We start from the raw sequence: 12,101 nt of genomic DNA, 5'->3' as shown, positions 1-12,101 counted from the left end.
ATGGTGGACGTGTTGAAATTGTTATTTAATATAACATTCATTTATCTTTTGAGAAAAATGTATATTTAGTTAAAAAAGTTTATATGTCTGTTTTTTATTTAAAATTGTTTGGGATATGCAAATATGTTTGCTGTCTACTATTAGACACATTTTACAGAAAAAAACATTATTTAATGTTAATTTTTATTTTCAATTTCAATTTAATTATTTTCAAGGGAACCCGATTCACTCTCAAACCCTTAAGATGACCTAACAACCATGCTCAAACTGAAACAACCATCATCTACATTTTTTTTTTTAAGAAAACGCATTGTACACTCTTATACAAACTAAACCTCTGTTTGCCATTAGCATTGTGCGGTTTTAGATTATTGTTTCTGGTCAGTCCAGTTACGTCTATTGTGGTAAAAAAAAAAAGGAGTGCAGCACAGTTCCTAGATATGACCTGAAACTAATGTCAGTAATTATAGTACTGTATTAGAACCACTAGTGTAGGTAATGTGTGTGTGTGTGTGTCTGTCTGATTACACATGAAACCTTTTACACACCCTCAGTTAGGACACTTTGTGTTGTTGGATGGATGGTTGTTGGATGTGGCAGAGTGTCAGTGTTCATGTCAGAGCATTATGGCATGCTGTGGTTGTGTGTGTGTGTGTGTGTGTGTGTGTGTGTGTGTGTCTGATTACGCAATAAATCTTTTACACACCCTCAGTCTTTCCAAGAATGAGTCTGCATGGTTGTGATTTAGGACACTTTGTGTTGTTGGATGTGGCTGACCGTCACTGTTTATGTCAGATCATTACGGCATGTTGTGGTTGTGTGTGTGTGTGTGTGTGTGTGTGTGTCTGTGTGTGAAATTTGCTCTGGACAGTGAATCAAATGCTTGAGAAGTCAGCAGTCCTGTCAGGAGTTACACTAAGACGCAGACCCTCTCAGGTTACTCCATGCACACATTTAGTTGGCTGCCTGTGAACCAGGTAAATATAGTAAGTAGTTTTCTCTTACTCCCCGTCCTTTAAGAGTCCAGAACATTCAACTGAGACACACAGTAGCAGCTCAGAGAGGAGACAACACAACCATTTCTCTCTGTCTCTCTTCATCTTATACTGTCTCTTTCTCTCTCTCTACTGTATCCATCACATCACATTCTGTGGAATCTTTCAAACTGCAAAAGAGAGGACCTGGCAACCCGCCTGGAGCCTGTGGCCCCAAAACAAGGAAAACAGCAGCCACAACAGCAGGCAGGCTGAGTGTGAAGCTGTTGTTATGGAGAAGGAGAGTGAGAGTGAGCAGGAGAGGGGAATGGTGACAGCTCTCGACTGCTTGGAGGACCTCCAGGATGATTCAGATGCCATTGACTCCAGCTGGTCCTGGGTAAAGTTCTGTTTATCTGCTGCCACTGCCCACTGCACCAGTACCGGTGTGTCCCCTGCCACCAGAGCCCATGTGTTATGCAAGTAATCCCAGTGTGTGTGATTGAATTTTATAAGAATAGTTTGGTGAGATATATTTTTGTTCAGTACTTGATCAGCCAAGACTTGATTGGTGGCTAAAAGCAGTTTGTGACACAAATCTGATGTGTAACTAACAAAAACCAATAGCCACTAGTTAGTATGTTCACACACTTCAAGTGAAATTCCTGATATGTTTCAAAATGTAAACATTTATTCACACTGTCAATGTGGAAATGTGGAACGTTGTGTTCTAGAGAAACTTATAAAGTCTTATAGAGAATTGTTCTTAGTTGTGGTGAATAGTTCTGGCTAGCCTGCCTGATGCCTGAAACATTGTTTACCATAGTTGAAACTGTAGCTTAGGCCTAAAACATGTTGTTTACTACTGTACAGTTGAAAACAAGCTCAAGTATCCTGTTTCCCTACCTGTCTAGATGAGATACGGTTGGGCATTTGTTATCTTACTTAAGCAGAAAGTTTGGTTATCTATACTTGGACTTATTATTATTAGTAACTTTTTACATATACTCCTTACATTTACTTACAGTTATCTGTACTTTCTACATTTTAAAAATAGCCTCATTACTCCTTTTTAATTTCAGCTTGTTTGCATTCTGGCTTGTTTTTCAAATCACACCGTCCTTATAGAGTGGATCTTACTGTGGTTGGATGAGAAGTATACACATATACCATTCTGACTCCCCTTATTCACATCTGCACACGTCACATCACACTCAAGCAAGAACATAGCAGACATATGTAGTCTAGTATAAAGATGATCCAAAAAAGAGACTAAAGAACTCGAGCAAAATGTCCCAAATAAGCTTCTTTAATATATTTACATTGTACTAAAATGCATTCATTTTCAATGGGCATATACAATTTGTGGCTGAAACAGGAAGTCTACTGCATCACAAATGTATCAACATTAACATTTTAATATACCATTATAATCATTATGGCTTTTAGGCAAATGTGTTTTGGGGACGGGGGGGCACTATAGGACCCTGTAGCACAGCCAAACTTGTTGTCCCTAATAGATAGAATCAATCCAGGTTTCTTAATAATGTTACCATTACAAATGTAAGCAAAATTGGTTGATGTTTTCAAGAAAAATAGTGCCGTCTAGGGACTTTTTTCTGTATTTCCCACTGTTTCATTACTATTATGGGACAGTCAATTGTATTTGTCACTGAATAGACCTCCACTACAAATCAGATGACTTTTTTCTCAGGGTGCACTTGTGTGTGTATTATAGTGTAGAAGTGTGCTCTAGAACTTTCTGAGCTGGTTCAGTGCTCAGGTCTCAATCTGGAATCATACCAGCTCTCATAGGATTCTTATGCCAGTCAGCCATCCGATAATACTGGCCTGTTCATTCAGTACTACCCCCGGATTACACAACAGCACAGTGACTCAGCACCACACAAACATACTACAAACACACTTTATTCAGAGATCATCATCCCTATTACTCATTCATTGGATTTAAATTCCCATTAACTGTTCAGTCAGTATGAAATCATACTTTTTTCTCTTTCATCACTCCATCTATCGTCAAGAGAGTTTTGTGTCGTCACACCAAACAACGCTGCCAAATAGTGTCCATTCAGCCTACATCCATTTAGCATCTGTTATTCATACTAAAGAGTTAAGGAGTGTTTTAATTTGGACTGCCTTTTGAATAAGACTCAATGTAGGGCAGCCAATCAAAGCATAGCTTTTTTTTTTTTTTTTTTTTTTTACATATATCAGACTTATATGTATGATCTTTTTTATGCATAAAACCACACAAATGTCATTATTAAACAAAAAAACATATTTTCTGGAAAAAGGCTCTTTAATATCATATATCATGATTCTAAGAGATTAATTTATAGATTGAATTTATACAAGCAGATGTTCTTATGGACTGTGCCTTTAGGAGTTAGAGAAGAATAGCTGGCAAAATACCACAAAATGAAACACTTTGACTATGGCATTTAACATAGACCCATTCATACAGACTAGACTTAGTGTATGGACCTGTTGTTAACCTCAGCTAACTTGTTGGTGACAGTTTTATGCGTTTATGCAAAGATTCTCTCAAGATTTTGAGTTGCATTTCTATCTATGTCAGGTACTATAAAAATAAAGGTTTTCATTGTTGATTTAAAATGTTTATTTAAAAGATTTATCTTTAGATAGAATCTTACAGCAGGGAAACTCCCCAGAGTCCCTTTCTCTCTTTGGCCTATTTCTCCAGTTTGGTCCCATGTTTTAGCTGTTTTTAAAGCAGCCAATCAGCAGGCAGGAACAACTCATGATCTTACCTGCAGCTTTCTGATTTGTTGAGAACCCGGCTGTTTGAGCCCACGCCCATGTCTGGCTTCTGAAAGTCCTGACCTGGGGTCAAGAGGAAGAAAAAAAAGAGAGAACATGACAAGAGAGGCAGAGCTGTTTAGGGGTTGGCAGCACAGGGAGGGAGGGGGGTTGTAGAAGGTTCGGGCAGTAATTTGAGGTGCTGTTTTCATGCCATGCTTCAGTGGCAGGTTCACTCTGCTTCATTTATAGCAACAGTTCAAAATATCGAATCTAATTTATCTGTGACTTAGGCCACAAGAACAGAACATGCTTCTGACACAGATCAGTGTAAATGGGAGACATCGTTAGTGTCTCTTTCAGGCAAAAACAGTTATCTCTTTGCAGTTCTTTATGTTAGATCAAAATATCATAGTGGACTATTACAGTACTTCAACATGATTTTGAAAAAGCATCATATAGCATAATATATTTTTTCGTCTAATACTTGCCTCAAACCATGTGAAGTTGTTTAATAATTTGAATATACTTCTGTTTGTGGACATTGTGTGACTCACAGTTAACTATACACATCAGCAAATGTACGATGTGGTGACTGTAATGGGGCCCCCTTCCTCCATAAAACCACACACTACAGTGATAGCCTCTCTAGTTTTTGTCAACTTACATTACATTCTTATTTAATTTACAGCCAAAAATCAGTAAAAGTTAAGACAGTTTAAGACAATTTTGTTTTTGTCAAGACAATGCAAAACCACATGCTGCACATATTACAAAGGTATAGGTTAGGTGTAAAACACAGCAGGAATTTTGGGGTTAGAGCGAACAAAACATTGAATTTGTCACTGGAATACTGTTGTTGCTCTTTTTCTCTTTCTGTAACTCTTGTTTCTGTGTGTGTGTGTGTGTGTGTGTGTGGGTGTAACTTAAGTGCATGTAACTGGAGTTTCTGTGATCATGTAACATTCTAATTAATCTTGCAAGCATGTTCCGCACTGGAAAAGAGAATCCCTTGTGTGTGTGTGTGTGTGTGTGTCTTTTTATAGAAACTGCTGATCAGCCCAGAAAGAAAGAAAAGCCAGCATACAGGCACACACAGTTATTCAGTGTTTCAGATCTGAATTACTCTTGTTTTTAGAGCTATAAATAGATAAAGACAAGGACAGAAGTACTGTATATGGGTTCCTCAGGGAAATGGTGCTGTTCTCAGGTTGTAAATTTAAGTTAAACCTAATCTGTTACATAAAAAATAGAGATTTACTATTAAAAGTATTGTTTTTAAAATCAATAATTTGCTATTTGGCCCTGTCCACATTCACATACTTTCAGAAAAAACACAATGCGTGTTTCACAATAACAATCAAAGTAATATATTAATTATATTAATCAATATTTGTCCAACTTGTCTATGTTTTTCAACAATATATTACTGTTCCCAACATTATTATCTGTGCAACAGCACAATAATTATGAATGGTGTTTTTAAAGGTAACACTTGATTATACCCATTGAAACAAAGAAAATAGAGAAGGGGAACTTTTGTGTCTGAAACAGTGGCTTATTTATTCATGTATTCTTCCTGATCATGTAGCTTTAATTAGTCATTACCATCTATATAGAATTACAGCAATAAAAATAAATATTTACATTATGTAAATGTAAGTGATTCGACAGTTGGAAGCTTGTTTACCATCTTAACTTTTGAAAAACAGAATTACAAAAAATAAAATGTGCTTTGATTATGTAAAGAATACTGGAAATGTTAGCATACTTTCAAGTAAGGGCTTATTACTAACCAAGACTGAGCATATGTAAAAAAAAAAAAATATATATATATATATATATATATATATATATATATATATATATATATATATATATATTAACATAAATATCCACAGGGTTCACTTCGTATTTCATTCTTTCAGTTTTTCTGTATTTTCCAGGGCTCTCGACTGACAGCCAAACTTTGAAAAACATTAGTGGGCATTATTTTATGTGAAAAGTGAAGTAAACATTTGTTTTATTTTTGCATTTAAGCTTTATTTCTACATTGTTTAAAAAGATACTGATGAGGAAACTGAGGACTGTCTTTACCATCATGATCATGTTGTTTTTGTGTCAGTAAAGATAAGTTGTGGTAATGCAAGCTACGCTTTTTTTAGAGAAAAGACCTAATATATTTGGTCATGGATGTCTTAACACAACAGCTTGTCAACGGCTAGTATAAGATGAGATTTAAATACATATAAATTGTATGAACATGTTTTTAAATTTGCCATAAAAATGATAATGATGATGATAAATAAATGATGGCTGATTAAATTTACTCCAGCTTTCAGGTGGACTAATTCAGGCTAGGCCTTTTGGTCTTCACTCACACTCTATAAGTGTGGTCCTAAGTGGAATCAAATGAAATTTTATAATTTGTATTTGTAATGTGCTTTTTACTAATAAAGTTGTTGTAAAGCATAAAAAACAGTAATGAGAAACACAGGTCTCTTTTCAAACCATTGCTGATATCACTGTACTCTACACATTTCCCCTAAGTAAGTCTCAGTCTTTGAACACACACACACACACACACACACACACACTGACCACTTCCTACTCACAAACTGCCTGACAGCATTTCCGCTTGCTGAGGCTCAACCCTGAGAACAGTCAAGAGAGTGTAAAAAGGGGCAACTAAAATTGCAACAAGGGCAATTCCCATGTTGTGTGTGGAGGCATATGAGCATTATTTTGACAGTATAATGAATATTCCTATTTTTCTCAGTGATTTTAGCTAGTCATTTTAGGTTTTGACTGCAAGTTCTGAAAAACAACATCCCCATCTGTTTACAAAAAAGAAATTAAGTAATTTCTCACTCAAACTGTATAAATGTATGTGTAGTCAAAGTAGAAGATGTTTAGAACATGTTAGATATGAAATGAAGCGATAAGAGGAAAGATGCTTATGTTTGCAATAATTCTGTGCACTGAAGAATTTCTGCTTTAGCATTCATACTTAAGCTCTTAAAACTGAGAAGACAGGTTTAAATGTGAGCAATCGTTGTGGGATGAATATATTAAGATGATGTGTTGAAAGCAGAACAAATAGAGAAGCATAAGAATCTAAACCACTTTCACAAGAACCAAATTGTACAGCCTAAACAATCGGATCAGAGCATCTCCAAAACATCAGGCAGGTCTTGTGGCAGGTCAAAACCAAAAACTAAAAGTGCTCAAATTTAGGACAAGGTTCAGGGTTCACTGAAGCTGGAGGTCCCACCTCACTACTTGGAGGATTTAAAGGATCTGCTGTGATGTCTTAGAGCCAGATACCACAGGACACCTTCAGATGTCTTGTATAGTCCTTGCCTAGATGGGTCAGGGCTGTTTTGCTTAAGGGGGACCCACACAGTATTAGACAGGTGCTTTTGTTGTTAAGTCGGATTGGTGTATAATTATGGGTTTTGAGTCAATGATTGTTTATTTATAAAGTTGTATAAAGTTATAAGTCATGTTAGTATCATAGTATCACATAGTGTAGAAATAAGGTAGATTGTTGAAAACAGATTATAGGGTGATATTGTTCCAAATAACATACTACTGCTTACTAATACCTACTAATAACAGCTAATACCTAATAATGTATTAGTTATTCATCTGGACATTTCGTAAAAATCTGTTCCAGTTGGGCTTGCTTTTTGGATTACAGTCAAGAGATCAGAGTATTTTCCCTAAATCTGATTTTGCTGTAAATATTTTCAGAGACAAAATAACAAAATAACAATGAGAACTACAACCCTGTCACACTGGACTTGTGACAGACCTGAATGTGATAACGTTGAATCGTTTAGGTTAAACTGGCTGTAATTAAGTAGTTCATGAATATGTTATGCTTGACAGACCTTTTTAACTGCTGAGCAAACAACCAAGTAATAAACACTGAATAAAGAACAAGTGTCTCGTTTTTGAACAGGGCTTCTCTGAAGACTTTAAAGCTTTTATTTATTAATTACAGTGTCATGTAATGTGACAGAACATAATTTTTTGACTAAAAAGAGAAATCTGCAGTGATTGGATCTTGTTTCATTCCTCAGTCACAAGCTGCTTTATTCAGAAGATTTCCCATAAAAATCAAAGACAGACAAATTATTATTATTATTACATTAAAAATATTATACATTATACACATTATATACGAGCCTACCAAAGGTTGGTAAATGTTTATGTAGTAATATTTGAGATAGAGTCAATGCGAAGATGTAAATATGACTGCATTTAAAATCATTTTTAAAAACAAGATTTTTATGGAGTCACAACAAGTGGGTGAGGAATCTTCTGAGCTTGAAAACACATTAATCTTTAATCTAACATATCCAATGTTGTGTACTCAAATATCACTCTTTCATGGAATGGCACAGCATGTGTTTAGATGAGATTAGCTGTTCTGTGCACTGGAGTCAGGTTTAAACAAGCAAAGCCATGCCATGAAAACCATTAACTGGCAAATGGATCTGTGCCACTTGAGAAGGGGGCTGTAATTTTACCTCCTTGGTCCAGCAGGAAGTGCATTCTAAGCTAGATTTTGCTGGACTGGTGCTGCTGTGGTGCTATTTGACCCACATACTGCCGTCCAAAACACAACAAATGCCAATTTCAGCTGTTTTTTGGGTGCTGGTGGTTAACCAACATGCGCACATTTAATACAGTATTTCTTCAGTGTCAGACAGAGACCTTGTATCTGTATTTTGTATCTTTATATTGTGTCAGTATTTAATTTTATTTTATAATTTTGTTCCCATTTTCTCTCCAATTTTTACACGTCAATTACCCACCCCACTCATTAGGACTCCCTCTATCACTACTAGTGATGCCCCAATACCAGGAGGGTGCACTAGCACCCTAGCACATGCCTCCTCCAATACATGTGAAGTCAGACTCTGCCTCTTTTCGAACTGCTACTGATGCAGTATTGCTGAGTAGCATTACAGCGCTCTCGGAGGATGATGAGCGACATCACCCTTTGGAGTGATGAGGGGAGAGAGCGCCATCTACCTACCCAGAGAGAGCAAGGCCAATTGTGCTCTTTCAGGGCTCCAGTAGCTGATGGCAAACTACATGGAAAGGATTCAAACCGGCGATCGTGTCAGTATTTCATGATAAAGGCCCAAATAGAAATGCTTACAAATATTGGTCTAAAATATGTTTACATTGACTTTCATTTCTCCGATTAAGTTTGCTGTTTTGGACATATGGGTTATTTTGTGTGACTTTTTAAATTACTGGTACTAAACTATTTCTATGCAGAAGCCGTACTATTCAAAAATGGAATGTTAGTCACCCACAGTAAGCAGCCCAAAACCGGGCAGGAAATCTCCCACAGCTTCTGCTTATAATAGTGTTCTACATAGTCCTCCCAATTTTTTAGTGTCAGTAATAGTGATTACAGGATCATTTTTCAACCCATCGCATGAGGCATGTGTTTCTCTGTTTCAGATTTTATCAAGTACATTAGTAAGACACATGTTTTGTACATGAACACGATTGGATTGTTTCTCTACTAATCTAGTTCCCAAGACGCTCATTCAGATGACACAGATATATCAGCAGCAAGAATCTATGGGAAACTAGCTTCGTATCCGGTTTGTTTTCATAGGAGACTCTCAGCAGACATAAATCTAAGTGGTAGTACCCGGTGAACAGTGGAGGATTCTGGCAGTTGAACAGATCCTGAGTGATTATACTGGCCTCAGTCAGTGTCTGGGCCGCAAAGAGGGCCGCACGTGAGTGCTGTGTAACATGGCCCAGCCTGCATAGCTCAACAGCCACAGCAACATGACTTCTCTTTTCCTGCCCCCTCTACTATTTCCTTTCTCTCGCTCGCCTACTTTCTGCCTGTCTCTGCTACGACTGCTTAATGCTGATATATTTACCATTCGCATAGTTGGCACTTTTCCCAGACAAGCATTACTTTTCCTTCTGTACACAAATGCACAGGGTAATCAGCCTTATTGTAAGCAGCTGAAAGATGTTTTATCTGTATTTTGTCGTAGTATATATGTTTATAGGGGTGAGAGTCAGCAATGATGTCCACTTAAGTCATATTTATCCACTTCAGCCTGCTAAAAGGTGTGTAATGCGGACAATTACATCTTATTTGTTAGAAAGCAATGGGGACATCAGGAAACAATAGTATTTGAGCATGAATGTGTGTAAAGTAAACAGGTAGAAGAAGGATTTAGTTTCATTTCTGAGAAGAATGAGTTCTTTATCATTTCTAGTGTCTATTGAAACTACATTAAGTTACAAGAATGAGGCCTAATTGCCGGTTTTGTCTCATTGTAGTTGGGCCAAGTTAGATTAAAATGAATTTTTAAATTTTTTTGGTAATAGAAATAAAATTAGGGACATTAAAGGCCCTATTTGTGCACCACCAACTCTGCCCTTAATCAACCAAAGTGCCCTTTTGAAACTGAAAGTGCCCTCAACAACTGAATAAGAACTGCGAGCACCAGCTAGGTTACTGAACTTTAGCGCTCCATTGGTATATCAGGAGCTTGAAGGGTGGTTCCAGTTCTTAGAGGGAGAATTATACCTCTTTCCCATTTTCCTACTTCAAACAAGTGGTACAAAACAGAAATGTGACTGGGCCTAATTTTACTTACATGACGTGTTACCTAATTAATTTAAGGACTTAAAATGTTGTCTTTAACATTTGTGTTTAACAAGTACCAAGAAGTACAAAATGTAAATACATTTAATTAAATAACCAGACTGTAGACTGTAATTTTTTTATCTTAAAAAAAGTAATGTAATGGGTTTTGGTTTGGATTTGGGTGGGAGAGGCCATTTCACTTTGTGAATAAGAAATTCCATAAAATCAAAAACATTTGTATGAGATACATTTTCTTTTTCACTTCCAAATGATCACCTCTAAAATAAAACAATACATCAAATATATCAATTCATATAATTCTCGTCCACCCATATTTCTAGAAAAAAAATCTGCAGATTGCTACGTAGATGACCTGTGAGCCAATCCTGGCACAGGACAGTGAGCACTATTAGCCAATCATAGAGCAGGAAGGCGGGATCTGTGGGAATACGGGTAGAGGGGAGGAAAATTATGAAATCGAACGTGGCGGAATGCGGCGCTGCGATTGGTCCGCTGGGTCACCTCACCAGCAGCGGCTTTTAAACAGCGCGGGTGATCAGGTTACCTCTCCGCTGATTCTCCGGAAAATCACACATAAACACACGAGCTGCAGATCCAGCAGGAGATTATTATCAGAGGATTAGTGACAATAACTGTGATTAATGATCGATAATATAAAGTTAATGGGTATTTATTATATATGAATATATATTTTATAGAATGAAAGTTATTGCTGCCTTCAAGTCGTGTAGGAAATTTTGTATTTACGAAATTAGAGCACATGAACACCACTATTAAATCGTGTTTACCAGTTTTAGATAAGCCCCGAGTTCTACAAGTTGGGGGCGTGTCAGTAAAAAGAGCTCAATAATTTAATCACATTTATTTAAATTGATAAATACATTCAATAAATTGATGCAGACAGTCCGTATCGTAAACTGCTTAACGCTGACACACTTGCAGGATGTTATTAGATAGCTAATAAAATCACTAACAATACGTGAAAAAACGTAAAAGTGTAGTATAATTCACGGTTGTAATGGGATAAAAACATCACTTACAACTAATGCGAGTCTTATTCGCTTCATTCTCTTGGAACAGGGCTAAATAAACCTCGAAAGGTTTATACGAAAAGTATAAACAAAAAGACCAAAAACACCCGAACGCATGTAAAGTCGTAATTACGATTTTCTGAGTAGGAATTAAAGGCAGCATTAGGTTTAAAGAGTGTAGTCTGTGGTTGGACGTGTCCACGTAGACCACCGCTGCAGGAACGAGGCTGCGGAGCGGAATTTGCATACTGGCACGTGATTGGCTGAGAGCAGTGGTTCTTTAAAAGTCACCGGTCAGGGGCTCGCGAGAGAGTGGATGTAACCTGGCAACTGCGCGGCGCTTTTTACAGGGAAGAAACGGCCGACAGCGCTGAATTCAGTTTACATCACCGGCATAAACCAGCAAAACACGGGTTTACAATGAGTCTCTGACAGAAAAACAGGGGGAAGAGGGACATTCGCCGCCGTCTCCGTGCTCCGAAGAGGTAAGCGCCTCGAAAACATACGAGGTAATGAAGCCACCAAACGCCGAGCGGCGGAGGCTGTTTTTGGGGTTAGAGAGACAAACCACTGTATATCTGTGAAGGGTTACAGTAGCTGAATAGAGAGGCTTAGCTTAGCCTAGAAATATGCCTGAACTAGGAGTAT

At 37.2% G+C, this 12,101-nt stretch overlaps 1 protein-coding gene across 2 annotated transcripts in view; it reads left to right on the top strand.

Annotated features, from left to right (window-relative positions):
- The first annotated feature begins 1,031 nt into the window (after window positions 1–1,031).
- lpin1b (lipin 1b) overlaps window positions 1,032–12,101 on the top strand; it is a 44,524-nt gene continuing 33,454 nt past the window's right edge. Inside the window, exon 1 of one of the 2 annotated variants that reach the window (XM_022683112.2) lies at window positions 1,032–1,374. In XM_022683112.2, coding sequence (XP_022538833.2) covers window positions 1,267–1,374 — 108 coding nt within the window. In that variant the 5' untranslated portion in view covers window positions 1,032–1,266. Of the gene's footprint in view, window positions 1,375–11,752; window positions 11,939–12,101 lie in introns of those variants that run through there. The other variant, XM_007260451.4, reaches the window with a different exon arrangement.

Source organism: Astyanax mexicanus, chromosome 1 (assembly GCF_023375975.1).
Source record: "Astyanax mexicanus isolate ESR-SI-001 chromosome 1, AstMex3_surface, whole genome shotgun sequence".
NCBI classification, from domain to species: domain Eukaryota; kingdom Metazoa; phylum Chordata; class Actinopteri; order Characiformes; family Acestrorhamphidae; genus Astyanax; species Astyanax mexicanus.
The sequence above is the reverse complement of the archived record's forward strand: the minus strand, read 5'-3'. Positions and strand labels throughout refer to the sequence as shown.